Source organism: Saprolegnia parasitica (genome assembly GCF_000151545.1).
Source record: "Saprolegnia parasitica CBS 223.65 unplaced genomic scaffold supercont2.46, whole genome shotgun sequence".
Classification (NCBI taxonomy): domain Eukaryota; phylum Oomycota; class Saprolegniomycetes; order Saprolegniales; family Saprolegniaceae; genus Saprolegnia; species Saprolegnia parasitica.
This window is the reverse complement of record NW_012156440.1, coordinates 25,805-53,113: the sequence shown is the minus strand read 5'-3', so window position 1 is coordinate 53,113 and position 27,309 is coordinate 25,805. Positions and strand designations below refer to the sequence as shown.

Genomic DNA, 27,309 nt, shown 5'->3' with positions numbered 1-27,309 from the left:
ACGGCATGCTTGTCGACGTGTGGCGCAAGGAGCACGTTGGCGATGGCGTGGAAAAGCCGCGTTAAGCGTTAAGCGTCCAGACCACGGTCGTCTGCATCGCAAGGTCACGTTGGTGCGACAGCGGCAACGAGGTGGACTTGCGGCGCCGTCGGCTGCGCGAGCGCGACGACTTCGCGGAGCCCGCCAGCGAGCAATCAGCTGCCGACTACCGGTGCGCCTGCAGGAGAGGGATACCGAGGGGTGTGATGCGGCGAGGCCGGGGCCGTGTACGTTGCTTGCGCGAGGAGGCGGCACGACTGCAGCGATCCGGTCGCGAGGTCGCAAAGGACGTCGAGGACGGGAAAAGAAGCGTCGCCGACGTCGAGGTCTTGGGATAGTCGTAGTACGCGTCGTTAAAGCCCGCGAAAGACTCGAGAAGCGGCGTCGCGACGAGGCGCAAGAGGTATTGGAGCGTCGCCGGGCGCTGCCAGAACAGAAGACTTCGGCGGGAAGTCGATGATCGCCGTGTCGCGCCGACGCCGCACGACACCTAGCACATCCATGGGCCGCGCCTGGAGCTTGAGCTGTGAAAGTCCAGCCACGCGCCGTGTCGGTCGGCAGCTCAGCCAGCGCTGGAGCCTCCTTGACGACCTCTCGAGGTTGAGCTGGCGCTAGCGTCGTGCTACCCAGCGTCGCGCGCGGTCGCATGGCCGGCGCCGTGACGTCGAGCTGCTGGAGGAGGGTCGCGGCCTGTGGGTAGTCGACGGCGAGGGCCGCAGGCTGTCTGCGAGCTTGGACCGGAGCGCCTGCGGGAGCGCCGCCGGTCAGAGCCTACGGCTGACCTCGGTCTCGATCGAGTGGAGGGCGCGGACGCGCATCTCCTTGATCGCTTGCGCAGGTGACCGCTTCTATGGTCTTTAACGTAAAATCCACGCGTTATAGTGGGGAGGGGGTCCATTTCAACTCGATCGGTCCCCTCCAAAGAAAAATACTCCTATCGTTTCGTTGCCGTTTCGGTGGCACCCCCTACTATACCGTGCACGACCCGGTCCATCGACGAGAGGAGCTCGATTAAGTGCGTGTCGGTTGATCCGCACTTTAAACGTGTACTTGGTCCGAGTCAAGTTTAGATTCGCATGCTCTGGCGGCTCTACGTGGGGCGGCTGACCGAGGGTATGACCAAGGCCGAGCTCGTCTCGCGCTTCGAGCGCCTCCTCGCCAACAACGCCGATCTGCGCATCGACGACGTCCAGCTCATGGCCAACTCGGCGGCCAAGGACTTGCCTACCTGCAGATCGCATCGGCGTCCGGCGACGTGGCCGCCGAGACGTCGACCATCGACGCCTTTGTCATGGCGTACCACAGAACCAAGTAGAAGGGCAAGCGGCTGCGCGTCGAGTCGGCCAAGTCCGACTTTATGCAGCGGCTGCAGGCGGTGTGGACCGACGACGAGGTCGCCGAGCGTGAGCGCGCCTTTGCACCTGCTCAAGGCGACGAAGCGCCAACAAAGGAGCTCAAAACGTCCTAGCGGTACGAGAGCTAGCGCATGTCCTCGTGGCGTCAAAGACTCTCATGGCGGCGACGGTCGTGGTCGAGGCCCCGCAGTCGGACAAGGAAGACGCCGACGAGAACGACGGTCACTTGAGCTCCGAGACGTCAGAAGACGAAGAAGATGAGCAAGACGACGTGGCGCTCGATGACGACGAAGACGAGGCGTCGCCGGCCGATGACATTGACATGGAAGCGGCGACCGAGCGGGAGCTGGAGCTCGCCTGCGCCCAGGCGCCAGCAGCCTCCAGCAGCAGCAGCGAGACCGACAGCGAAGACAACGACGAAGATGTCGATATGGAGGCCGAGATCGTCAAGGAGCTCGAGGCCGCGACCGTCGAAATGACGCCTGCTGCGCCTGTCGTGGCCGAAGCCGCGCGCAAGGAAGCTGCGAACGCCCGTCGCCTTGCGGGTATTAAGGAGCGCGAGGCGCAGATGGCCGCGATGAAGAAGCAGCCGACGCCGATCGCTACGACCAACAAGACGATCACGTTCGGCGACGACTCGGACGACTCGAGACCACGTCGACGCCGGCACCGTCCAAGAAGCGCGCGCTCCTTAGCGACTCGGACGACAACGACGATGACGACAAGGGCGACGATGATTTCCTTGGGCTCAAGCGGCGCAAGGCGGAAGCGCTCTTCGAGTTCCGACCCGAGTTTGCCGGCGCGGACGGCAAGCGGCTCTTCCATGTGCAAAAACGGTTTGGCGGCGACGAGCCTTTTCACCTCGCCGCGCGCTTCGTCGAAGGCGACGAGTTCAACGACGGCGTTGACGACGCTACGCACGACGTCAATGAACAACGCGATCCAGACGTGGGCCACCGCCGCGCCGGACGCCGACGAGGTCGCCAAGCAGGCATACATCACGGAGACCGAGCTCTCGCTCGTCTTCCCCCAACATGGAGCTGGAGCGAGCGAAGGCGCGCTTGCACCGGTCGGTCTCGGACGCCAAGGACTTCAAGCAGCTCGGCTGGCTCGCAGCCGTGCGTCGGTACGACCCGCTCGACGCTGGCGTGAAAGCCTTTGAGCAGACGGCTCCGACCGACGCCGAGATCGCCAAGGACAACGACGACGACGACGACGGCGAGCCGTTGCCGCCGATGCCAGTCCGTAAGGAGACGCCGATGCCCGAGGTGTCGGAGGAGCGGTACTTTGCCGCGACGTCGGACCTCTCGACCATGTTCTCGCGCGTCCGCGCCAACTCGGAGGACGGCGAGGAGATGGAAGCCGCGCTCGATGGTATCGTCAAGCCGGCCGCGGCCGCGTCGAGTGGCTTTAGCTTTGCGTCCATGTTTGGCGGCGGCGACGTCATCGAGGACGATGTCGACGACCACGTCGACGCCAAGCCGCTCGAGGAGAAGCCGGACCTGGACGACTCGACGTGGCACTTTGCCAACACAGTGCGCAAGGTCGTCCAGGACGACAGCACGGACGACGAAGCCATGGAAGACGACGACGACGACGTCGAGTGCCGACGTGCTAGCGTTTGTCGCGAGGTTTTGCAAGCCGGCCAGACGCACGTGGCCGACTGGATGAGTCTGCGCAAGACGTTGGCAAGCCGGACCCGTGGACCAAGACGCACGAGGCCGACTGGATGACGCTGCGCAAGACATAGGGATAGGTGTAGAACGATGTGTAAATTATCGGCTCTCGATGCACCGTGTGTTGTTTCAGAACTACTTGATGATATCGAAAGACGTAGTATAGTCATCTCGGTCGCCACCACACGTACAAATCTTCGTCGGAGGCGGCGGAGCAGCGGTCGAGTCTACCTGGTACTATCGAAGTCGTATGATACTAGTATACGACTTCAATAGTACCAGGTAGACGCGACCAGCGTCCGATTCGCTGACCATCATAAGCTTACATGGTCTTGGCATTAAACGTCGTCGGCTTGCGGGGTTTGTTGCCCTTGCAAATCGGCTGGTTCTAGCACTGGATCTTCTTGGCCGCAGGCTTGACAGCGGGCTTGGCTACCGTCTTTTGCTGCTTCTTGACGGGCTTGGCATCCACGAGGGGCTTCTCTTCCTCTTTCGAAGCTTCAGCCGCCTCTTCTTACTCGGCGTCGTCCTCACTGGCCTCGTCGACGGCATCGGCCGCCTTCTTGTTGGCCTTCTCGAGCTGGCGCTTCTGGCGCTTGGAGAGCACCTTGGACTCGTTGCCCGAGTCAGATTCGTCTGTGTTGCTGTCGTCATCGGAGCTGTCGTCGGGCTTGACCACGTCAAAGGCGTCCATGTTGTGCATGTGCCGGTCGAAGCGGCGCGTGAGCGTCATGCTCTGAAGCGCTGCTACTGGTAGCGGGTAGAGCCGGGCTTGCCGTGGTCGAGGCCGCAGTCGACGAGTGAGGGGACTGGAGCAAGGGCAACTACACCTTAAACTACATCAGAGATTACCCTCGGCAACTGTGTAGCTTATAGCATGTAAATTCAACCCGACGGAATGCGGAGCGTAGAGGTGGGCTGGACCTCGCACTTGATGCAATTGTCGATCGTGTCGGCGGAAAAGAGCGAGCTTGAGAACGGCGACAACTGCGACTCTGTAAACTTGTCAAAGCGCACAGCCGACTGCGGGATGAGGCGACGCTGCATCATCTCGAAGCGACCGTGCAGCCGGCGCTCGAGCGGTCGCTGGCCACGTGGTCCAACTTGTACTGGCTGTGCAGCCAGACGCAGGCAACCTCGAGTGTGCTCGTGCTGCAGCTGTTTGCCTCGTCGATCTTGGATGAGATTGTTGTGGACGGGAACCTCGACGCGTCGACGCAGTCGTTCATCGCGGCGGTCGCCGATGCCGCCAAGCTGCTGCCGTTTCTGCAGAACAACGATCTCCACAGCGTTAGTACCTGCTCGGTGACTGCTTGCTGCTCGAACTGACCAGGACAGAGACGGTCTTGGACCGCGCGGTCCGGTCGCTTGTCCGTGTCGTGGATCTTGAAGGCGCGGCGGTCGTCGTCGAGCTCGCGACGTTGCTCAAGGGGCATGTGCCCAAGGGTCTGAGCCGTCATGTGGTGTCGTTTTTGCAAGTGATTCTCGTCGATGACGACGACATGACGCTCGAGTTTGTCTGGTACAACCTCTTTAAGCTCTACGTGGCCGACGGTGTCTACGAGAGTGCCCGCTCCAGAAGCTAGTGCGCCGTCGCTGTACGAGTGCGCCGGTACTGTGTCTTGCAGCTTTGTGGCCGTGTCGACGTGGTCTGTGACGTGCGCTGGGGTGCGTTTGAAGCACAAGTCGAAGAGCTGCTTGTGTGCCAAAGCGCCAACACCCACGCACACGTGTCGCCGGCCATGTCGTCGCAGAGCGCGTCGGCCTTGTACTGTTTCCTCTACAGCTTTGACGTCGCTCACAGTCGGTGTGTGCACGCGGCCCGTGCCATGTACTCGCTCTTCCTCCGCCTCGAGCTCGAGCCCTTCGCACCGTCGATTCTCCAGGTCCAGCGAGACGCACTCCTCGCGGCCTCCAACGTCTTGGAGCTCGTACCCGAAGCACGTCGGTGGTTTGTGTCGCAGGCCAGTCTCGCCTCGGACGCTGGCGACTGCGTGGATTGGTTGAAAAGAAGCCAATGATAAGGGGGAGAAGTGTCAGTTTTCAAATCAACGGCGACGAAAGATGCCAACGAACGACGAGGTAGGTCGTCGACCAAGCGACGTGCGACGATGTGGACGAGCGATGGTGTAGAACATGCTTCTCAGTGCTGCATTACGTGGCAACGTGGCTAACGTCCAAGTCTATCTCGACAAACGCGTCAACGTCAACTGCATGTACAGCGTACGTTAGATCTCTCGGGTTGAAGTGTTGTACATGCATACCTTGAAGTAGAGTGGGTCGACGCCATTGTGCAACGCTGCTTCCAATGGTCATGTGGATGTCGCCCGCCTCTTGCTTGAAAAAGGCGCCAACGTGGACGCGTGCGACAAGGTATGGTTTGCGTATCGACGATAGAGCGTCATGTATCTTGCTTGAATGCAACCATTGGAGTAGAATGGGTCGACGCCATTGTACAACGCTGCTTCCAATGGTCATGTGGACGTCGCCCGCCTCTTGCTCGAGAAAGGCGCCAAGTTGGACGCGTGTTCGCTGGTATGCTTTTGTCTTGATGAAGCGGTGTTAAAGTATCTATTGATGTAGAATGGTGAAACACCACTGCACATGGCCGCTCAAGGCAACAAACCAGAAATGGTCAAATTTCTCTTGGAAAAAGGCGCCAAAATCGACGCCAAAAACAAGGTACGTACTGCCATCATATTGGCGTATGGTGCGGGCATGAAATATGCCTCAAGCCATCGTCAAGGACCGACAATTGTTTTTCTAGAATGGCAAAACGCCGCGTGAGGTAGCAGAAGCACGCGGTTCTAATGATCCCGTCGCAACGCTTTTGCGCGACTATCGCATGCTAAGTCAGGTAGATAGTCGACCAAAATGGCGTGCTTCTCTGCCGCGTCTATACTCACTCTCTGCTATAGCTCTTCGATGCACTGCGCGAGAAGCGCATTGATGACGCCATGTGCATTCTCCAAAACAACTTTTATCACGTCAACCTCCGTGACAGCGTACGCATCTCTTTTCAAACAATGTACCATTGATGATAGATGTGACTCATATGAGTGTAGTCTGAGACGCCGTTGCTGCACGTGGTCGTAGCGACGCAAGATCTGTCGCTGCTTCAAACGTTGCTTCCAAAACCAAACCTCGACATCGATGCCAAAGACTGTGTATATCCATAAATCGTCTTCGTGTACAACATTCTCATATCACTGATGATGAATAGATGGTTCGCACGGCTCTCACAGTCGCCATCACTACGGGCACTGCAGAGTTGGTTCAGGCGCTGTACCAAGCAGGCGCATCCGTCGATCTCGTCGACCTGGTTGGAAATTTACATCATTCTACTGAGAATTGACGATGCGATGCAGAGTCTCCGTGCTTCAACGCCCGTCTTTGCCACCGCTTTGCGCCAAGCAGCCTCCATCAACGACGGCAGCACGGTGGCTCAGCTACTGAGTCTGGGCGTCAGCTCCTTGTTGGCCAACGAGGTACCGTACAATTTTGAGCTATAAATTCAAAAGCATCTTGGTTTGATCTAGAAAGGCGAGACATCGTGGCATGTGGCGGCTGCAAAGGGGTTTATGTCCATCCTCACGATGCTGCTCCAACAAGAGACCAAGGACGAGAACGGCATTGACGTGACCAACCACGTACACTCTACTTCATTTCCATTTTTACGTTAAACTGGTGTAGAATGGAGAATCACCCCTTTTTGTCGCTGCCACCAGTGGCCACGCCGACGTTGTCAAGTGTCTCCTTCGTGCCAACGCCAGCCCCCACATTATTCCCATGTACTGCCGTTAGATGATTCGTATTCAAAAGCATCATTGCAACGCTAGGATGGATCGACACTGCTGCATGCGGCTGCGATTGGCGGGAACATGATTGTCCTTCACCAAATCGTTCAGAGTGGCGTCAACGTCGATGCGTCTGACGCGGTAGACAATATTGCCTGTGATCCAGTCCAACTCCTATCTCGTTTAAACTAGATGGGGCAGACACCGCTCCACATTGCGGCCGAGAAGGCCCACGACAGTGTGGTCAAGTACCTTTTGGACGTCGACGCCAATGTCTTTGCCAAGGACAAGGTATCGCCATCTCAACACACACTAAAGCTCTAGGATGTCGTGATTCCTAGACGGGCAAGACGCCGTTGATGCTCACGACCCACCCACTCGTCATCAACACTCTGCTACAGGCAGAAAAATCGACCAAGCAAAGGGTAGTCTGCATCACCAATCGTTTGCTGCAAGTAAATGGACTTCGTAGGTCCCTCTGCTCTCGGAGGCCATGCTGGACCACATTGTCACGCGTGTCTCTTCCTCGGAGACCATGCTGGACCACATCATAACGCGTGTCTCTTCCTCGGAGACCATGCTGGACCACATCATAACGCGTGTCTCTTCCTCGGAGACGATGCTCGACCAACTCGTTGACCGTATCTGCGCCTCGGAGGCGATGCTAAGCAAACTCGTCCAGCGAATTTGCGACCGCCTCGACGCCGGCCACGAAGCTTTGGAGGTAAATTGCTGCATATGTGACACGTCATTTCCTACAATGTAGGCCTCGGCGGATCGACCTGAGGGCAGTCGAGGCGCGAACGTACAACTTATTTTGGACGATACATGTTTATGCAGACGTATGTGTAATTAGGGGCTTGTTCAAGCTGTCTTCGTCAACGACGCCAGCCAAGAGCTGCTGGCCGACGACAGTGATTCCAACGCCGCGAACGAGGTATATACTTTGACTCGTTTTTTGAGACTCTAAAACGGTGTAGGCGGGCGACTCTCCTCTGCATCTCGCTGTACAAACCAACGACCACAAGACGTTGATGTCGCTTTTGCGATCGCCCAGCATCAACGTCGACGTTCGCAACGCGGTACAAAAACAAAGCGGTCGACGACAATAATGACAATGAAAATATTGTTGTTTAGGCGGACGTAACGCCGGTGATTCTGGCCATCCAAATGGGCCACCGACGCCTGGCGGCGATGCTCCAAACAGCTCCGCACCGCATCATTCCCAGCGTACTCATCACTATCCTTATCGATTTTTCTGTAACATGGGCGGCTCTAGGTACCGGCCACGGACATCAAGATGGACCAATCTAGTCCAATCTATGGTACCGTTTACAAGGGCACGTACAAGGGTCGTGTCGTCGCCATCAAGACGCCTGCCGATGAGTCTTCGGCCCAAGCAATCGTCCACGAGATGGAGACCATGCAGCAGTAGATGACCTTGGTCTTGTGCAATGATTTAAACGTTGATGATTGTAGGTGCAACTCGCCCTACGTGCAGCAGCTGCTCGCCGTCTTGGATGCCAACTCGACCAGTCCCAAGCTCGTGCTCGAGTACATGGACGCGGGGGATTTGCGCAGCTACCTCGACGCCAAGCGACTCGATGACCCCACCAAGGTCAACGTCTCGCCACTGCAAGTCGCGTGGGTGCTTGCAAATGCGCTCGCCGATTTGCATCACAACGGCCTGCTTCACCACGACCTCGAGAGCTACAACGTCCTTCTCTCGTCGACCAACTACGTTAAAGTCGCGAATCTCGGTTCAGGTCTCGAGTCGGACGCAACGACGGGCAAGAGCACACCGTACTGGACAGCGCCCGAGGTGCTTGCATCGACGAGCAACTACAGCTTTGCATCCGACGTCTACTCGTTTGGCGTCATTTTGACCGAGCTGGACACGCTTCAGCTACCTTATCACGACGCCAAGGGCCTCGGGTACTGGGGCATCATCGACGGAGTGCGCCTCGGCAACCTCCGTCCGACGGTGAGCGCCAACTGTCCGCAGTGGTTGCGGGACCTCGCCGACGCCTGTCTGTCGTTTGACCCGACGCAGCGTCCGACCGCGCACATGATTGTCAATTCGCTCCAGAAGCTGCTCAATCGCACCGACGAGGAGCTTTCGGCGCCAATCAAGAGTGAGCAAACGGCCAAGTTGGCCGAGCCGAGTCCGGGTGGCCCCACGGTACGCGTTGCTCTTTGTATGGTCGTTGGTCGAATGACGCTGTGCCTCTAGAGAATCATATTTAACGAGAGCCCACAGCCACCGACGAGCGATGTGACCAGCGACGCCGATACCGCACCGACTGCCGTCACAACCACAACGTTGATCGCATCGACAATGTCGGCGGTGGCACCACCCATACAAATTGTGAATACGTCTGACCACCGTTCTTGTAGACGACCTCGAACACCAAGTCTGTGAGCACGCAAATCGTGTGTCAGCTCTGCCGTGTCTCCAACTCGCTCCTGCAGACGCACTGCCAAGGCTGCGCGGAAGAGCTCGCTTCCGTTGCGTTCAAGCTCAAGTTGCTCCTCAAGCGACTCTCGGTGGCCAAGAAGAACGGATTGGAGATCGACGACGATTTTTTCTGCGACTGCTGCGAAACACACCAACCGATGGAGGCGACCACCTGTGACAACTGCGACGATGCACTTCCAGGCGACCAAGAGAAGCTGCGTATCCTCGTGCTACGCGTCGAGCAAGCGACCAAGTCCAAGGCCTAATGTCCAAACTGCACGTCTACATATTCTCCTGGTATAAACCAAGAAACGAATCAATTGCATCACTTCTTTGAATATACGCTCTATGCACAGCGACAGAGCAAGTCCGAACACCAAGACGGTCGATACCGTGCCAGACGCGAAAGTGCGCTGCGCCGACGCCGTCAAGATCGAGGCCCAGGCCAACGCCGCGTCTGCGCGCCGTAGATCTTGGGCGCGCGCGGCCAAAGTGGATGGCTGCCGAGGGCTACGGGCTCGACTCGTTCGCAGCTCGAGCACAGACCGGATCTGGGGCCACATCGAGCGAGAGGTTCGCCGCGAGCAATATGTTGGCGTGGCGCTGCCAGCGGTCTCGGATCAGTGCAGTGAACAAGCAGGAGGACGTCATACATAAGGCGCTCGAGCTAGAGCCATCCGAATCAGCGCCGAGAGATGGCGCGCGCTCCGAAGACGACGCGGCGCTGGCCGACGTGCGAGAGGCCGTCGAGATATTGGCCAGGGCCCCGCCCAAGGGCCGAATCAGTGGCTCGTCACGCACGGATAGGCTGCGCCATACCTACTACGACGTCGCGTGAGCGCCTCGGCTTGAGGCCTGCGCACGGCTTGCCACGAACCACCTGCCTGTGCTGGCGGCGATGATCAGCTCGAGAACTGCGGCAAGAACACTGGTGATTGGCTCAGAAATGAAAGTCTTGTCGCTCTGATTGGCTGAAACGCTTCGGCCTGGCATTGATGAAAACGAGGGAGACCGACGAGAAACGCTGCATTGCGACCGAGCGATACCTCGTGATGGCATGTGCGTAGAGATTCTTGGTGGAGTCTCCTCGAGCACAATACAGCAGCGTCAGTGGTGTCCGAGTAGCCTCGGCGTTATCTTTCTGGCGGCGCTGGTCATTAGTATTGGCGTTCGCCATTTACAACCATCAATAACCATATTTGGGCGCACGCTGGCTGTGGCGTCGGCGGATCGACCAGAATGAAGTTTGAAAATGAAATGGCCCATACTTGCCAGAGTGCTAGAACACACTTTGGGGAGTCCAAAATGCTATGTGGTGTCGCCGTGCGAGCTCTGTAGCGAGAGTAAATGACAGCGGCCAACAATATTTCAATATAGTGTGCTTTTTCGCTATACCGAAATACTGTATCATGATACGAGGCCTTATCACGCAGCGGTATCGCACACACTTTGCCTCCCTTAGCCACATGCAGCACGCTTTATAACATGAACAAAAAGAGACGGCGTCCTCGGTTTCCGCGATTTCGACGCATTTTCAACCGAAATCGCATGTCGAATTTCGTGAAAACCGACGCTCGGCAGTTCGAGTTTGGTGTGAGCGCCCAAGCAACGACGGCGACCAACAAGCTGGTCGCACACCGGGTCGAGACGCATCGCCAACTGTGTCAGCCAGTTTCACGGTCCTTGGAGCTTTGGAAACCCGCGATGTCACGTGAAGTATTTGGGCAATTCTGCCACCATCTCGAAAAATGGATAATGGATTTGCGCGTGATTGCGCTACGTGCAACGTCGGAAACGACATGTACGTCATTCAAAAAGTGTGTGGGAAGGTACACACGGCTGCTACGTGGCGCTGGCGCGTCAGTGAGCTGCTACTCGTCGCTGTGCTGAATAGAGCTTACACTATTTAAGACGAGGTCGTGCGTGAACCAAGTCTTGTGATTGGCTAAAAAGAATCCAAAATTGAGCCAATAGAGCGTGGGCTGCGGTCCGCAAGTACAAGAAGGACGCGCGCGAACATCCAAAAGGTCCGGCGCGACGAGCGGGTGCACGAAGAGGCAGCGCGCGCTGCCTTCCGCGAGAAGCGCAAGCGGAACCTCGCCGGCCGCGTCGAGGCGCTCAAGAACACCAAGCCGACGCGGCTACGACCTTGTTCGATATAGTGTGCTTTTTCGCTATACTGAAATACTGTACGGGATACAAGGCCTCATCACGCAGCGGTATCGTGCACACTTTGCCTCCCTCGGCCACATGCAACACGCTCTCTAACACGAATAAATAGAGACGGCGTCCTCGGTTTCCGTGACTTCGACGCATTTTCAACCGAAATTGCGTGTCGTATTTCGTGAAAACCGACGCTCAGCAGTTCGAGTTTGGTGTGAGTGCCCAAGCAACGACGGCGACCAACAAACTGGTCGCACACCGGGTCAAGACCCATTGCCAACTGTGGCAGCCAGTCTTACGGTCCTTGGAGCTTCGGAACCCCGCGATGTCACGTGAAGTATTTGGGCAATTCTGCCACCACCTCGAAAAATGGCAAATGGATTTGCGCGTGATTGCGCTACGTGCAGCGTCGGAAACGACTTGTACGTCGCTCAAAAATTGTGTGGAGATGTATACACGGCTGCTGCGTGGCGCTGGCGCGGCTGTGGGCTGCTACTCGTCGTTGTGCTGAATGGAGCTCACACTATTTACGACGAGTGATTCAAGTCTTGTGATTGGCTAGAAAGAATCTAGAATTTAGCCAATGCAATACTTCCATTCCAGATCGTGCTGCAAACAAAGCGGATCTGCAAGCACGTGGACGCGCACGAACATCTAAAACGTCCAGCGGGACGAGCGGGTGCACGAAGAGGCAGCGCGCGCTGCCTTCTGCGAGATGCGCAAGCGGAACCTCGACGGCTGCGTCGAGGCGCTCAAGAAGACCAAGCCGCCGGCCATCGACCTCTTTGCGCCCGACGAGACTGCGCCGGTCGCCAGCATCAAGAAGTAGACCGACGGCATCGCGCTCGGCGGCGCGCTGAGCCCGGTCCACTGCCAGATAGGTCGGCGCAACCCTGCCCTCCAGCAGAGCCAAGACGCAAAGACGCCACCGAGGCGCCACGTGCAGCGAGCGCTGACACGATGACTGCGGTTGTGGCTCACGCAGTCTCGCGTGTCGGTCGAGCGCCTCGAGTGCCATTCGGTAGTCGACGCACCGGCGTTGGCAACGGCCATTTGCACGGCACTCACGTCGCCCTTGCTTTTGATGCATGATTTGCACTTCGACGGTTGCATCGACATCAGAGGCAGGAGGACCGTGCGAGCCTGTTCGCAGTGCACTACCAAGCACGCTTCAAGCTGCCCTTCGGTAGTCTATCCAAGAACGCTGCCAGTGACGATGTACGTAGGTCCTAAGCGCCGCCCGACGTGCTGTGATGGTACAGCGTTGGCAATGGCTTGGCACAAAGTGTAGAACGGAATCGAGCGCCAATAGGCTATAGTGGTGCTGTACGTGCCGCCACGCCGCTGGCCGCTTATGCAGCCCAAGACAAGTTGCGGCGCGGCCCGCGCGTAGAGTATATCACGCGAGTCTCAACGCCGTCGCTGGAGGCCTCTTATTAACCGGGGTACATAACTATTATGAACCCCTTCTCATGGATTACAATCGAATCAACTGAGAGCACGTTGGTCAATCATTGACCTCGAAGCGGTCTGATAGGTTGCCTGCCAACTCTCTGCATCCGACGCCTATCTTAAATGACACTTCAACGCGACGGGCGGCTTGGTGCAAAGCGAAAACGACTACAAACTGAGCACATTTGCATGGGCAATAAAAGGATCCCTTGCATTAGCAGCGTTGTGACGCCTGGTCATGAACTACACCAAACTAGATGTACTGCCTAGGGTCACGGCGTCGTTGGTCGTCCAGAGGGTCACAAAACACCGCGGCCTATTTTAGGCTTTCGGAATTCCCTTGGGTAGTACAAAGATCTGCAGGAGAGAAATATGCACGTGGTGAGGCGCACATGAAACGCAGCTATGAAGGCAGGATTTCTATCTTAGAATATCTTTGCGCTTGGGGCAATACGATAGTGTGTGAAGCTTATGCTGATGCATCGTGATTGCTAGTTGAAAACTAATCCAACCCCCGTGAGCACGCCCACTGGGCGGGCTTCAATTTATGATATCCCCTCCGGGATTCCACGCTAATTCTGTATCCCTTACGTTGCTGTATTGTTAGTTTGTTGTCTTTGAGTCCTCGCTCCGGAAAGATGGCAGCAGGATAGATGATCGCATGAGCTTGGGCGTTTCACATCTCGAATTCGCACTTGAAGTTCGCGAACTTGGCCACGCTCGATCGCATCTGCACACCAACCGAACAGTCCATTATACGAGGCGGTAGACGCAGTGGAATGTTCGACATGCTCGACTGGATAAAGCCCGCGACGCTAGTGATGCTACCCAAGGGTACATCAATTCAATAGTTATTCATGTACTCTTGTGCTACCTACGTCTTTGCCAAGAGGAGTTGGCCCATCAAGGCCATCAAGACAGGCAATGGGGTCGGATCGCTTTCACACCACGTCATGAGCTCCATGCCGCTGCACCAGCTCTTAAGCTATGAGAACGGTAGCGTCAGATTTGTCCCGCGACACGAAAGCTGGCGGCGCGTGCCAAAGGCGCGTGCCAAAGGCGCGAATGGCTGCCTGTGAAGCTCTACGTTCAGATCTCTGCGCAGCTGCCACACGACCACCGACTTGACGCGCTTACCTCGGAGCTCACGCTGGCGCTGGCACGTCCATGACGCATCCGAAAGTGTTTGAAACGATTGCGATGTTGGAAACCGCAGGACGTGCCACGTCATGGCGACCTGCCCCAGGACACCGTAGTACTCTGGTACACTGTACGAGTATCTAGTGCCCGGCGAGCTCAATCAAGGACGGACGAGAACGTGTGTACGGTACACAATCCAGCACCGACGAGAGCTTTCCACTATCCAGGATAATCCTTCAGGCGAGAGAGACACGCAGACGTTCGCTCAGTCCCTCGTTGCTTCCGGCGCCACGACGACCGGCAGCTTCTTCATCTTTTAGGTACTCTGGCTGCTACTGACCAGCTAAAAATTCCGCCACAATCCCCCGAAGCAAAATGATCGGTCTTCGTTCTTGAACTTCAACGGCAATTGCGCTGCAGTCCATATCAGGCAAGAGATGTGCTTGGGGAGGAAGGATGCGCGCATCGAGGAAGGGTCGACGCGGCTCCTCCTCTACATGTATTTGCACAAGCCACGACGCCCGAACGAGCCCGAGAATGCGTCCGACCTTGATGGTGCCAGTGCGTACTGACGACTGCATCCTCTATCAAGGAGCGGCCGCGTCGTCATTGTTCTAGTACACGGTAGGGGAGTAGCCGCGCCAGTCAATGGGCCGCAATCCCCGCGCACTTCCTCAACGAATCGGGCGCAGCGGCTGAATTTGTGCACTGCAGTCACTCGAATGGTCTTCCTCAAGTTGATATACTACGGTATCCAGAGGCACTCCAATCTCCAATGGTCTTCCTCTCGTTGATATACTACACGGTATCCAGAGGCTGTCGACGTCGATCCTCTTCCTCCAAGTCCTCGACGGGCGTCAATTGGCCGAGAGATTGGATGGCCACACACCGTGCACAGAGACACCGACGCCGCCTTCCGCGATGCCACCTGCGCCCTTTTCGCACGCGCTGTCTACGGTCTGCAGCGATCTAGCGACACGGACGTGGCGGGTCGCCGAGATTCGCACATGTCGCAGACGAAAACAGCTGGCGCCCCGGGATCGATCCTCCCGTGCCCCGGGCATCGCGGACGATGGGCGGCGATGCACCCCGCGCGTCCGTCCATCCCTACACCACCGGCGCAAGCGGTGTGCGATCGGTCGATACGACGGCCAACGCGAGATTCACTGGTCCTGGGCAGGAAAAAACGCGCTTTGTGGGTCATGGGTGCGCGTTCGGTGCACCCGCTTGGCCTGTCCCACTGGGTGCCACCCTCGACGCGCCACCACCGCGTCGTACCGTACTCTGAAGCACTTTCATTGACGGCCGCTGTGCTCATTTCCTCTTTTGCCTCCGCCGACAACAATGGCTGAACACGCGCCGCTGACGGTCGACAAGTCCAAGTACGAGTCCATCGCGACTCTCGAAGACGGCTCGCTGCCCGACACCCGGTCGTGGTACGAGACGCACTACCAGCTGCGCCACGAGTGCCTCGCCGAGCTCCTCGGCACGTTCGTGCTCATGGCCTTCATCAACGGCGTCATCGCGCAGGTCAAGCTCGGCGACGGCGCGTTCGGCGACTGGACGCAGATCTGCATCGGGTGCGGCCTCGGCGTCACCTTTGGCATCCACGCGTCCGGCGGCATCTCGGGCGGCCACATCAACCCCGCGGTCTCCTTCGCGCTCTGCGTGCACGGGCTCATGCCGTGGCGCAAGCTGCCCTTCTACGTCGTCTCGCAGATGGTCGGCGCCTTCCTCGGCGCGCTCTTCGTGTACGTCATCTACCTCCCGTCGCTCGACTTCCACGACGCCGGCCGCACGTGGAACAAGACGGGCGGCATCTTCGCCACCTACCCGCAGTCGTACGAGCACCATTTGAGCGCGTTCGTGACCGAGATGCTGGGCACGGCCATGCTCCTCCTCACCATCATGAGCGTCGAAGACCCGCGCAACATGCCGACGTCGCCCGTGCTCAAGCCGATCACTGTCGGCGCGGCGATCACGGCCATTGGCTTCAGCTTCGGCATGCCCACCGGCTTTGCGCTCAACCCGGCCCGCGACTTTGCCCCGCGCCTCTTCACGTACCTCGCTGGCTGGGGCCCCGAGGTCTTTACGGGCGCCAACTACTACTTCTGGATCCCGCTCATTGCGCCGTTGGTCGGCGGCGCCCTCGGTGCCGGCTGCTACAAGGTCGTGATCATCAACTACCACCGCAAGGTCGACGCCAAGACGGTCGCCTAAGTAGTTAGTTTTGTAGCATTTTTGAAATGAAGTCGGTTTGCCTCCTTTTGGTCACGTATCACGTGCGCTTTTGACGTCGGGTAGCTGGGTCGTGGCAGCGTCTCTCGGGCTGGGAGCGTCCGAGGAGGTGCCTCGGCTGCTCGCGTGGCAGGTGGCTAGCCCGGGACTCCTTGGCGCCGAGCTGCATCCGCCGATGGTGTCTGAAAGCACGACAACGGAATATGCTTCAAACATATTACTACATTGATGTTAGTGAAGCATCGCCATCGCCAGAGCCATCAGCAGCGCACTAAGAGGTAGGCTCGATGCACTGGACCGCTGAAGTGACATGAAGGAGCCTGCGAATTGGATCGTGACTTTCTGGCAGTCGCTCGCGAAGGCGATAAAGGTTGAGACTTGCATCTTGGGTGCGATGAGACTGCCGCACTCGGGCGATGCCGTTGCGACCGTGAGGGTGATCGTCTGGTCCGACTCGGTGTACTGGCCCGTCACCGAGCACGTCGTGCTGGAAATCGGCGCGGTTAGCGCGAACGCTCCAGCGCTCGTGAGCTCGAGGCGAAAGCCCATGGCACCCTCCTTGTAGACGCCGGGAATCGGGCACGTCGACAGCGCGCGCGTCGACGGCGACCACTGCAGACCCCACGACAAGCTACAATTCAACGAGCGCTGGCAGGCCAGAACCACCGTGTAGTCGCCCGGGTGCGTCGGGGCGTCGACGGCGACACCCGCAGCGTTGAGCAAGCGCATCTCGAACGCGTCGCCTGCCTCGGACCACACCATCGGCTCGCCGGCGCGCGTCGGCGTCAAGTGCATCCCAGGCGCCACATTGGGGCACTCGAACGAAACGTTGCTGGCCACATGGCGCGTCGTGGCTTCCCACGAGCAGGCGCCCGCCGACACGAGCAGAAGGCTGAGGCCGAGACCGAGGCGGTGCAGCTGCATTGTGTGCGCGAAAAGTAACAGTGCAATTAAATTCTCCGAGATGGCGCGCGAGATGGCCGTTGGGACGCCATCTTGGCGAGCGTTGCAGCGGTTGGACCGGCTCCGAGTCGTCAAAAACTCTTTAAATGAATCGCTAGAGTTGAAGCGTTTGGCCGCGGTTCAGAGGTTTAGATCCACCACTCCCAGCTTTCACGTGGAAATCATGGAAATGAAAGTGAATATCCAGGACACGAGGCGATTGTGAATACATCCAGCGCAGCGGCGGCGTCAAAAGTGTAGCGGCTCAGCCCAATCGAAAAGTCGAGTTATTATTATAATAGGAACCTGTAGACCGTAAACATGTGTTTTGGTGAAATGGATCATCTCGATTAACGTACATCACAAGAAGTATTAGTTCGACCACTGGTGGTTGGCGCAGCACGGGCGCCAGTGGCGGATGCAGTCGCCACAAAGTCTTTCGGTCCCGACGCCGTCGGTCTCGACGTCGTCGGGCGACGCGCCGCGAAGGGCGGCCTTCTCTTCGTTGGCGTTGGCACCAGAGACGGCGACGGCGAGGACGGCGGCAATCGCGAGGAGGACGCGGGAGGCTTGCATGCTGGAAGGAAATTGAGTTGTGAGCGATCCCTTTTGTGCTCAGATGCACGCGTCTCTCTCCAGTACAATCGACGATTCTACATCTGAGAACAGATCCAAATCAGACTCTCGAACGAACGAAATGGGTAGAAATTGCCATCCTTCTCGACGTTCGTACGCAGCCTTGACGTGGCACCAGATCTTCGACCACTGGTTTGCAACACAAAGGTGCGAGGGCGCGTTGTCTCTTCTATCTGCCGCAGTGGAGGTGGCCTTCAGTGGCCATATATCCATGTGCAATTCACTCCTCGCATGGAGCCTCTCGTTTCTCCGAAGACGTTTCTAGAAATAAGTTTTCGTGGGCAAATCAGACGAGTCGATCACATGTGTTTGGTTACAAGTGAGGCCCAGATTTGTACCCATCGCAACGTCGATGGCAACGCACCTTCACGTCGCTCATCGCAGTAGAAACAGCCTTTGCGACCGTACAAGAGCCACCGCTTCGCACGTAAAAATGCTAGTAGCTCGATGTTAGTGTTGGCTCTTGTCCAGCCTCCGTAGCACCTAGCACCTTGCTTGGTGATGCAAATCGTTTTAAACGTTTTAAACATGCCAGGAGGAAGGATAAAAGGTGGCGTTGGCACGGGTTTCCACTACGCCCTCTGCTTGTCCAAAGCAAATGGGCTGAACGCTTCCACGATCTAGGGCCTCTGTTTCTCCATCTTTGAAGTGGCTATCTATCTATCTATCTATCTATCTATCTATCTATCTATCTATCTATCCACCTCGTTGTTGTTGAAGTGGGTCTTCTATTAAAATAGATAAACTACGCTAAATAAAATTGTTGGACTTGCTTCGGATTGTACACTCGGTTGAGGAAGTTGGTCTAGGCAGGCGGAGGCAGGAGCACGATTCGCGGGACAAGTTTTCGGTGTGGATCTATCCACCTCGTCCCTCTGAGCAAGGCTCTATATCCGCAAAACGCATTTCAACAGCCAGAACTCCAAAAGATGATATTTGATCCTGGATCCTGGTACCCATGTTCCGACCCCGAATTTCAGCCAATCAATGGCGCAGCTTTCGCTGGCTATTGCGATCTGCCAGCAGGAGCCCATGTGGCTGGCAGCCATCGTGACGTTCGTCGCTTGCTGCTGCCTCCAAGCGCTCTTCTCCTCCAGCCAGGTACCAGTAGCCCATGGCGTCTCTGAGCCGCCATTCCCGGCCCTCGTGTCGCTGACGCGCCGGAAGCCACGCGACGTCACGACGCCACGACGCATGGCCCAACATCTGGCCGTCGTTTTGGACGCGCCCGAGCTCGTACTCAAGATCGCCGAGTTCGTCCGATGCCCGTTCTCGCTCTCGGCGCTGCTGCACATGGTACCGGCGACTGCGCTCTCGGCGCCGTTCCAGACGTACCTTGCACTGCAAGCAACGACGCCACCGACGCATCTCTGGCCGCACGTCCACGCACACGTGCTGCTGCCGGGCTCGCAAGCGCGCTTGCTCCAGCTAACGCCGATCGCTCGGGCATCGTCGACCGCGGACGTCGCCAAGCTGCCGGCGACGACGCCCATTATGGTGGACGCGTACACGACGATGACGACCGCAGCGTCGTGGAGCGGCCACCGCCTCGTCGCCTGCGCGCTCACGCTCTCCAGCGCGGACACGGAAGCCGACATGCTGCGCGTCGCGTCGTGGCTCGAGACGGCGCCGCAGCTGCGCTCGCTCTCGCTGCGCATCTCGTCGGTCAACTTTGCCCGCGACGGCTGCCGCGCCTTGGTCGACGCGATCGGTGCGTCCCGCTCCCTTGAGGAGCTCGCGCTGCACAACGATGGCGGCGACGCGCGCTACACGGCTGCCTTTGTCTCCGCGCTCCAGTCGCTTCTGGCGACGGCGCAGCTGGTGCGCGTGCGGCTCACGAGCCTCGGGCTCCCCCAGCGGGCGACCGAAACCGCGCTCTCGACAGCGCTGCGCAAGTGCCCTTCGCTCCGAGCGCTCGAGCTCCACTCGATGCTCGGGTTCGCGACGACGTTCTGGGAGGAGCCGCTGCCACGGACCTTGCGGCACCTCGTGCTCCACTCGAGCTCGCTCCTGCGGCACGCCGGTTACACGGACCAGCTCATCGCGGCGCTGGCGCATGCGCAGCTGACGCACTTGACGCTTGACCGCAAGCACCCGATGTCGCCCGAGCACGATACGAAGATGGCGCAGGTGCTGCGCGTGCTGCCGACGTTGCCGCGCCTCTCGCACGTGAGCTTGACGTTCCTGAGCCTCGGGCCCGAGTCGGCCGCGGCGCTAACGGCTGTGCTGCCGCAGGTTCGCGCGCTCGAGGCGCTGCAGCTCAAAAGCATTGCGTGGGGCGGCGGCCGAAGCACGCTCGAGCGACTGCTCGTCGACGTTGCGCCGCGCTGCCGCCGACTGCACCGCGTTGCCCTGCGCAACGTCACGGTGACATGCCCGGCCATGTGGCAAGGCTGCGCCTCCTTGCGCTTCATGTGTCTTCGAGGCAGCGACGGCCCGGGCCCCGACTCTGGCATCCGCGTCTGCTGCGCCAACGGCGAGAAAGGCAGCTGCATCTTTGCAGACGACGACCTACTGCCTTGGGACGGGGCTCTGGACGATAATACCCTCTGAGTTCTAGTTGATTCCTATAGTTTGTAACATTTCCAGTGGACATCTTGTCATGCCTCGAGTAGCTTCAGGTTTCGACACAGCCAGCTTCGGAAGCCGGTGATTTCTGTACTAGTAGCATCATTTAACCGATTTGTTGTATAGCCGGCTGCATAACGGTTCAGCAATTGGTTATCGGCTGTACCCGAACTAGCCGACTAAATTTTGTAAAACCGGTTATGGCCTGATATTGAAAAAACCGGATTGTGTAGCCGGTTTAGATAGCCGGCTGTTGCAGCTGGCGTTTTTAACAAATCTCGCTGTTTTGGCACATACCCTCGCGCCATGTAGACATGCGACGAGCGCTCTTGTCGTACGGCTCACAGGAGCTTCGAGTGGAGGTCCAATGTCGCTCTGGGCGTAGTCCTCGCTCGCTTGCCGGCTACGAGCGAATAAGCCAACGCCAACGCGCGACAGTGTACAGTAGTGGCGTCAGAAATGGTCTGCGGACAGCGGACAGCGCACAATTCAAATATACTGGGCACGTCTGCGACGCCAGATCCGAAGGAGTAGCTCGGGGCACAGACGTGGCGTGGCCAAGTGTGTCTTTGGCGCCACGCTAATCAAACGCAAGATTCGGTCGCATACAAACATCAGATATACTGAGATTTGAGTATCCACCAATCGGAGGTCTCGGAGCTTGCCATTGGCCAAAACTCCCAGATTCAGCCAAACGAGCAATGTCGCTGGCGGTCGTACTCGCACTGCCGGACCTCGTCGAGGCCATCATCGGCTTCGTCCCGTGCCCGTACGCAGCGCACGCCTTCCTCCAGCTCCTGCCTCTCGATGGGCTTTCCAGCGGCCTCCAGGGCTACCTCGCCCTCGCGCGCCACCTGCCGCCCAGCCAGCTCTGGCCGCGCATGCCCACGTCGTCTCTCGCACGCACCGACCTCGCGGCTTTGGCCTGTGCGTCGCTTCCCGAGATTGGCGTGCTCGACATTGATACGTGGCGGTCGCCGCTTCTCCCGTGGCTGTGCACGTACCCGACGCTGCCATTCGCCGTCTCGGCGCCGGCCTCGATGCAGAGCGCTGCGTCCTGGCACGGCCGCCGCCTCCTCGCCTGCGCACTCACGCTGCAGTCGTTCGACACGATCGACCAGTTCGAAAGCGTCGCAGCCTGGCTCGAAACCGCGCCCGCGCTCCGGCATCTGCAGGTGCGCCACGAAGCCGACGTGACCAACGCCGAGGGCCTCGCGCGCTTGCTGGCCGCCGTCGCCGCGTCGCGCGTCGTGGAGCTGGATGTCGCCAACGACACGGACGATCGCTTTAGCGAAGCGCTCTACACGTGGCTAGGAACGTGGCTGCGAGAGAGTCCGCGTCCACGCGCGCTGCGGCTCACGGCGCTGCACGTGCCGGACGCCGAGATGGTATCGATGCTCGTCTCGGCGTTGCGCGCATGCAGCTCTCTGCGCGAGCTCAGCTTGGCCTTTATGGACGACGTCGCGACCGCGCTCTTCCAGGCGCCGCTGCCTCGCACGCTTCGGCGCCTCAGCCTCAACATCTCCCGCATCCGAACGGGCGACGACTTTGTGCAGGCCATTCGCGGCAGCCATCTCACGCACATTGCGCTCGTGAACCGGACGCGGCAGCTCGGACCGACGTACGACAAGACGATGGCCAAGGTGCTCTACGGCCTCGGCACCCTCCCGCAGGTGCGGAGCATCGAGCTCACGTACATCAGCATGGGTCTGCGATCGAAAGCGGCGCTGGCGGCGGCGCTCGTAGCGGTTGCGCCGACGCTGGAGACGCTCTCGCTCACGTGCTTTGGCTCGACGCCGCACTACCTTCCCGGCTGGCTCGCGCCTGTGCTGCTGCAGTGCACGGCCCTGCACCGCCTCGCGCTGCGCAACGTCTACTGGTCGGCGGCCGACGTCTGCGACTGGCCCGTCTCGCCGACGCTCCGGTTCGTGTGCGTCCGCGGGAGCAAGTTGGAGTGCGACGGTCGGGCGCTCGCGAGCAAGGTCGACTTGTGCTGCCTCGACGATGCCGTCGCTTGCCACTTGGGGGACCCTGGTCGCAGCATCCATGGCGTCCACGGCGACGGCAGCAACCACTATGACTGTTTGTAGTAGCGTGGATGTGTATGGTCGTATAATTTAAGCAGGTAAGGATATGCACCACTTGCAGTTGGCGCAAAGTCGGAGTGATGGTCATTTACCCCAATGTCCCAGCTGGACGTCGGCGGTTTGCCCCATTTCTCGATCGCAACAATGAGCGGCCCGACGAAGCGGGCCAAGACGAAGCCATCGGCCAAGCGCGCCAAGACGACGATCGCGCCGATGGAGATGTGGGTCGAGACGCGCTCCTTCAGCTGACGACCTACATGGAGCCCAAGGAAGCCCTGCGGCTCTCGATGACGAGCATGCTCATGCACGACGCGATGGACGACAGCGTGTGGCGGCCGATGCTCTTGGGGACGTGCGAGGTCAAGCCGTCGCTGCTCAAGCCCCGCACGCAGACGCGCAAGATGGTCGTGAACCTCGCGCAGAAGAAGAGCTGCGTCCTCTGCGACCGCTTTGAGCCCGACGGGTGCCATACGATCAAGGTCTACACGGTGCATCGCGGCAAGAAGCTCTGCAACCGCTGCGTGCGACTCCCGATGTTCACCGAGATCGGCCACATGGAGGCGATGCGCAAGTACCAGCTCAAGCACAAGGAGCTGCATGAGCTTCCCTGCCGGCTCGTCGCGACGACCTTTGACATTGCGCGGGGCGAGGGCTTCAAGACCAAGATGTACAACCATCAGGCCGTCTTGGACCTCCTCGCGCGAGTGCGCCCGTAGCCTCCATTTTCTTGTTCCCATGCGTCTGCATGTTGCGTGGTAAGCCAGACAACACGAGTCCTTCATGTGTGAGTCGAGATCGACAGAGGATCGCCGACGCCATTCGCGAGCTCTCTGCATGGTAGAAGCCATCTACTGCACCTCTAGGTAGACGACCAGCGAAGAGAGATACGGCCAAGCCGGACGGCTAGCTCTTCCACCGACCAAGACACTGGGATAAAATCTGTCCCGACAATGAGATTACTGGCATCTGCACGCAGCAGGCTGGATGGATATATGAGCGGCGTCTTTTTATCCTATCCTATCCTATCCATTGAATCGGTAGCATGCTGGACTCGAGCTGTATGAGAGACGCGGATTTCTTCGTTATACAGTCGCAGGTCCGAGATTGCGGTGGAAAGCGCGGGAACAACTACCGGGTACTATCATGCACGGCGATGATTGGCCGGACGTGAATGATTTACACGATTTGAACCAATCAGCATCGTGAGGGCGTTGCATGCTCCCGCCAAGCAACATTGCCCATTCAGGGGTCGATCCAAAGATCGAAATGCCAGGGGAAGAGATACTGTAGCGATATAAAAACTACTACAGGCAGAGAGGTTTGGAGCGAGAGACAGGGAAAGATTTTGGGTTGTCAGACGACAGATCCTGAAGATCTGGGATGCTGAGTGATGGTCGCCCCGACGCCAACGCTGATGGTCTAACGTCCCCACATGTCAATGAAGATTGTGGTAGCATTTTCCAATTGCCATGGTCGGTCGTAGAACCCTGGAACGACCGAACCAAAATCAAAAGCGCGCCAAAGCGGTGGCCACGGCGGCCATCGACGCGTTAGGACCAAATGGTTTCCTCCACCTCTCGGCGTTCCTCGAGCCCATGGAGGCGCTCCGGCTCTCGCGTACGAGCAGGACGGTTCACGAGGCGATGGACGACAGCATGTGGCGCGCCATGCTCCTGCACCGGTGCGGCGTCAAGCCGTCGCTGCTCAAGCCGCGCACGCAGACGCGCGAGATGGTCGCAACGCTCTCGCACAAGAAGAGTTGCGCCCACTGTGATCGCTTTGAAGTTGACGGGTGCCGAGCGATCAAGGTCCACACGGAGCACCGCGGCAAGAAGCTTTGTCCCACGTGCTTTGAGCTCCCGAGGTTCAAGGAGATCAGCCACATGGACACGGTCGTTACCTACGTGGAGCTGCGCGAGCTACGGTACCGGGTCGTGACGACCGGCGACTATGAAATGGGCGAGCTCTACCGAAAGAGAATGTACAACCTCCAAGCTGTCCTCGACCTCGCGGCGAGACGGCGGTCGTCATCAGCTACGTAAAAAGAGAGACATGGAATGCAAGCCAACATGAAAGCAGCTAAAGATGCAATGGGAGCAGTTGTGAAGCTTGGAGACCGCTCGATGTGGGACATTCCTCAAACCAAGTGACCTTCTCGTCGAATCGAAGATGCATCGCTGATGTTGTGGCTTGGCTCACTACATTATCACAAATCGCAAAACCTGCAGAACCAAGCTTGCAGCGCCGCACCTTGTTGATGAGAAGAGTCGTCGCTGTTGAGACCTGCTTCGTCTGTGCACCGAGGGCGGTGGAAAACAGGTGCTCAAGAGACGTCGCAATGAAGAGTAAGTGAATTAGACCAGGAATTAGACGTGCTACAAGAAGCTAAACCTAGACCGATTTTAGAGGCGGTGTATTTGAGCTCCAGATTGAACTGCAAGCACGTGTAGCGTAGAGGTCATGAGCAGTAGCCACAACCAGAGCCACAACAGTCGCTTTTCGTGATGGAGACATCAGGGAGACCAATGAGGGGAGACATAGCGATTCTGTAACTTCAAAACTGCGGGACGTATTCTGGCCGCAACAGCTTGTACCACTGTGCGGCATGATGACGGCGTCGCCTCCAATTGGATCCCAAATGATGGTTGGTCTCTCCAATGATGGTCTATTTTGACCTTTGTCGGTATGTAATTTGATGGGCCAGTCTCGCATTGCAATGGTCGCCCGCACCAAGCGCCGCACGACGGCGCCGACGGCGAAGCGCGCCAAGGTCGCCGCGATCGCTCCGATCGAAGCGCTCAGTCGCGACGTCTTCCTCCACCTGCTTTCGTTTCTCCAGCCCAACGAAGCGCTGCGCCTTGCGAGCACCAGCCTCGTGCTTGATCGTGCGATGGACGACCGCGTCTGGCGCGCCATGCTTCTGCACCAGCTCCAGGTCCAGCCGTCGCTGCTCAAGCCGCGCACGCAGACGCGCAAGATGGTCGTCAACCTCGCGCAGAAGAAGAGCTGCGAGCACTGCGACCGCTTCATGGCCGACGGGTGTCGCATTATCAAGGTGCACACCAAGCACCGCGGCAAGAGACTCTGCGATAGCTGCTTTGAACTCCCGATGTTCAACGAAATCAGCCACATGGACGCGATCGCTGAGTACAAGCTCACAAACAAGGAGCTGCGCGCACTGCGGTACCGCCTCGTTACGGTGGGGGACTACGATCTGGGCGAGCGCTTCAAGACGACGATGTACAACCTCCAAGCTGTCCTCGACCTTGTGGCCAAGCTGCGCTCGTAGGCGAACCTGTTGAAACAGGATCGCACCTCCAGCGACATGCAATTTTTCAAAGTCGCCGGAAATTGCTGGACTGGTTGCTCCATTTGACAAGCAAAATGACGATTGCAACATAGCACAGCGTAGAGTTCAAGGTATAATCAACTCAAAATGCACCTACTTGTACAGTTCTTGTGACGGCTTCGTCAGATTCAAAGCGTCGGCTCCCGAAGTCACATGGGATGCCAACGCATCTCGTTGTCGGTCAGCAGCCGGTAGAGTAGGGCAAATAGCATGGAGCTGCTAGGAGGAGGCTAGGATATATAAATATGCATCTTTGGGGAAACGATCACGTCTGCTAATATACGAAAGGGCTATCAAACGAGGCGAGCGAATGTTGTCACAGCCAATCAGCGTGTCGCACAACTTTTGATTACACGCAACTGCAAGGCCACAAGTGCAAATGGCGTCCGCCGACGTCCTCGAGCTCATCGCGGGCTACGTGTCCTGCCCGTTCACACTCCTCGCGCTGCTCGAGCTGCTGCCTCTGCAAGCGCTCTCGCGGCCCTTCCAGTGCTTGCGCCGGCTCGCAACCACGGTGCCCGTCGCGCGTCTCTGGCCCGAGCTCTCGTACGCGGCGGTCGCGGCCGAAGCCGATGCGTTCGTCCTCGGCATGGTCTGGCTCAAGCGTGTGCACGTGCTTCGCCTTGACGTGTGGCCGCGCGCCGAGCACATTTCGATCCTCTCGCACCTGCCGATGACGGTGTCTGTCGCAATGCCCGTTCCGATCGCGATTGCGTCTGCCTGGCACGGCCGCCAGCTCACAGCCTGCGCGCTCCACATTCGCCGCGGCGACAAGGAGGCGCACCTCGAGGCGGTGGCCGCTTGGATACGGTCGGCGCCGCAGCTCCGGCGGCTGCTCCTGTCGTTCGACAGCGCGGTTGCGACGCCCGCCACGGAAGCGCTGGTGCGGGCCATTTGCAGCCTCAAGACGCTCACGTCGCTGCACTTGGACGTCTTTTGGCTCGACACGTGTCCGCCTTTTGTGCTGCAGCAACTCTTGCGCTGGCTTGGCCGGCACCGCGCCATCGACGTCGGCTTCGGCAACCTCCGGGGCACGACGGCGTTGGCGCGCGCACTCCACGCGGCCCCGTCCGTGCAGTCGGTCACGTTTTCCGAAACCGAGCACATGGCCAGCGTGTACTGTGACGCGCCGCTGCCGGCGCATCTGCGATGATTGACGCTGACGAGCCGACGCCTGCCATACGCCCGACGGCTCGCGTCAGCGCTGCTCGGCGCGCAGCTCACGCACCTCGCACTGCGTCTCGAGACGGACCTCGTCGACGTCGTCACGTCCATTGCGTCGCTCTCGCATCTCGAAAGCCTGCACATCAAGGCGCGTCCGCTGCCGCCGGTGACGGCCGATTCGCTCGCCGCCACGGTGGCCGACCTCCCGCGCCTGAGTGCGTTCAAGTTTGAGTGCTGGCCAGGGT

The 27,309-nt window shown here is 58.6% G+C and overlaps 8 protein-coding genes and 1 pseudogene across 9 annotated transcripts; 7 read left to right on the top strand and 2 right to left on the bottom strand.

The window, feature by feature from the left end:
* Nucleotides 1–205: 205 nt before the first annotated feature.
* On the bottom strand, nucleotides 206–857 carry SPRG_20762 (hypothetical protein; the record flags this gene model as incomplete). The annotated part of the gene is made up of 3 exons (XM_012348708.1): nucleotides 206–529; nucleotides 631–759; nucleotides 822–857. 3 exons carry the CDS (start codon nucleotides 855–857, stop codon nucleotides 206–208), a joined length of 489 nt encoding a protein of 162 aa, XP_012204098.1.
* Nucleotides 858–1,551: 694 nt separating this feature from the next.
* Nucleotides 1,552–3,144, top strand: SPRG_22237 (hypothetical protein; the record flags this gene model as incomplete). Its single annotated transcript, XM_012348733.1, has 3 exons — nucleotides 1,552–2,415; nucleotides 2,450–3,005; nucleotides 3,077–3,144. 3 exons carry the CDS (start codon nucleotides 1,552–1,554, stop codon nucleotides 3,142–3,144), a joined length of 1,488 nt encoding a protein of 495 aa, XP_012204123.1.
* Nucleotides 3,145–15,400: 12,256 nt separating this feature from the next.
* Nucleotides 15,401–16,345, top strand: SPRG_09454 (hypothetical protein). Its single transcript, XM_012348655.1, has one exon. It carries the CDS (start codon nucleotides 15,425–15,427, stop codon nucleotides 16,298–16,300), a length of 876 nt encoding a protein of 291 aa, XP_012204045.1. The 5' UTR covers nucleotides 15,401–15,424; the 3' UTR covers nucleotides 16,301–16,345.
* A 179-nt stretch (nucleotides 16,346–16,524) lies between these two features.
* On the bottom strand, nucleotides 16,525–17,836 carry SPRG_09453 (hypothetical protein; the record flags this gene model as incomplete). The annotated part of the gene is made up of 2 exons (XM_012348654.1): nucleotides 16,525–17,375; nucleotides 17,643–17,836. 2 exons carry the CDS (start codon nucleotides 17,834–17,836, stop codon nucleotides 16,550–16,552), a joined length of 1,020 nt encoding a protein of 339 aa, XP_012204044.1. The 3' UTR covers nucleotides 16,525–16,549.
* A 1,047-nt stretch (nucleotides 17,837–18,883) lies between these two features.
* On the top strand, nucleotides 18,884–20,503 carry SPRG_09452 (hypothetical protein; the record flags this gene model as incomplete). Its single annotated transcript, XM_012348653.1, has 1 exon — nucleotides 18,884–20,503. The coding sequence occupies one exon, from the start codon at nucleotides 18,884–18,886 to the stop codon at nucleotides 20,447–20,449; it is 1,566 nt and encodes a 521-aa protein (XP_012204043.1). The 3' UTR covers nucleotides 20,450–20,503.
* Nucleotides 20,504–21,165: 662 nt separating this feature from the next.
* Nucleotides 21,166–23,269, top strand: SPRG_09451 (hypothetical protein; the record flags this gene model as incomplete). Its single annotated transcript, XM_012348652.1, has 2 exons — nucleotides 21,166–22,550; nucleotides 22,613–23,269. The coding sequence occupies 2 exons, from the start codon at nucleotides 21,166–21,168 to the stop codon at nucleotides 23,265–23,267; spliced, it is 2,040 nt and encodes a 679-aa protein (XP_012204042.1). The 3' UTR covers nucleotides 23,268–23,269.
* A 751-nt stretch (nucleotides 23,270–24,020) lies between these two features.
* On the top strand, nucleotides 24,021–24,782 carry SPRG_09450 (hypothetical protein; the record flags this gene model as incomplete). Its single annotated transcript, XM_012348651.1, has 1 exon — nucleotides 24,021–24,782. The coding sequence occupies one exon, from the start codon at nucleotides 24,021–24,023 to the stop codon at nucleotides 24,591–24,593; it is 573 nt and encodes a 190-aa protein (XP_012204041.1). The 3' UTR covers nucleotides 24,594–24,782.
* Nucleotides 24,783–25,267: 485 nt separating this feature from the next.
* On the top strand, nucleotides 25,268–25,852 carry SPRG_09449 (hypothetical protein; the record flags this gene model as incomplete). The annotated part of the gene is made up of 1 exon (XM_012348650.1): nucleotides 25,268–25,852. One exon carries the CDS (start codon nucleotides 25,268–25,270, stop codon nucleotides 25,838–25,840), a length of 573 nt encoding a protein of 190 aa, XP_012204040.1. The 3' UTR covers nucleotides 25,841–25,852.
* A 427-nt stretch (nucleotides 25,853–26,279) lies between these two features.
* Nucleotides 26,280–27,295, top strand: SPRG_09448 (hypothetical protein; annotated as a pseudogene; the record flags this gene model as incomplete). Its single annotated transcript has 2 exons — nucleotides 26,280–27,016; nucleotides 27,068–27,295.
* Between the last annotated feature and the right edge of the window lie 14 nt (nucleotides 27,296–27,309).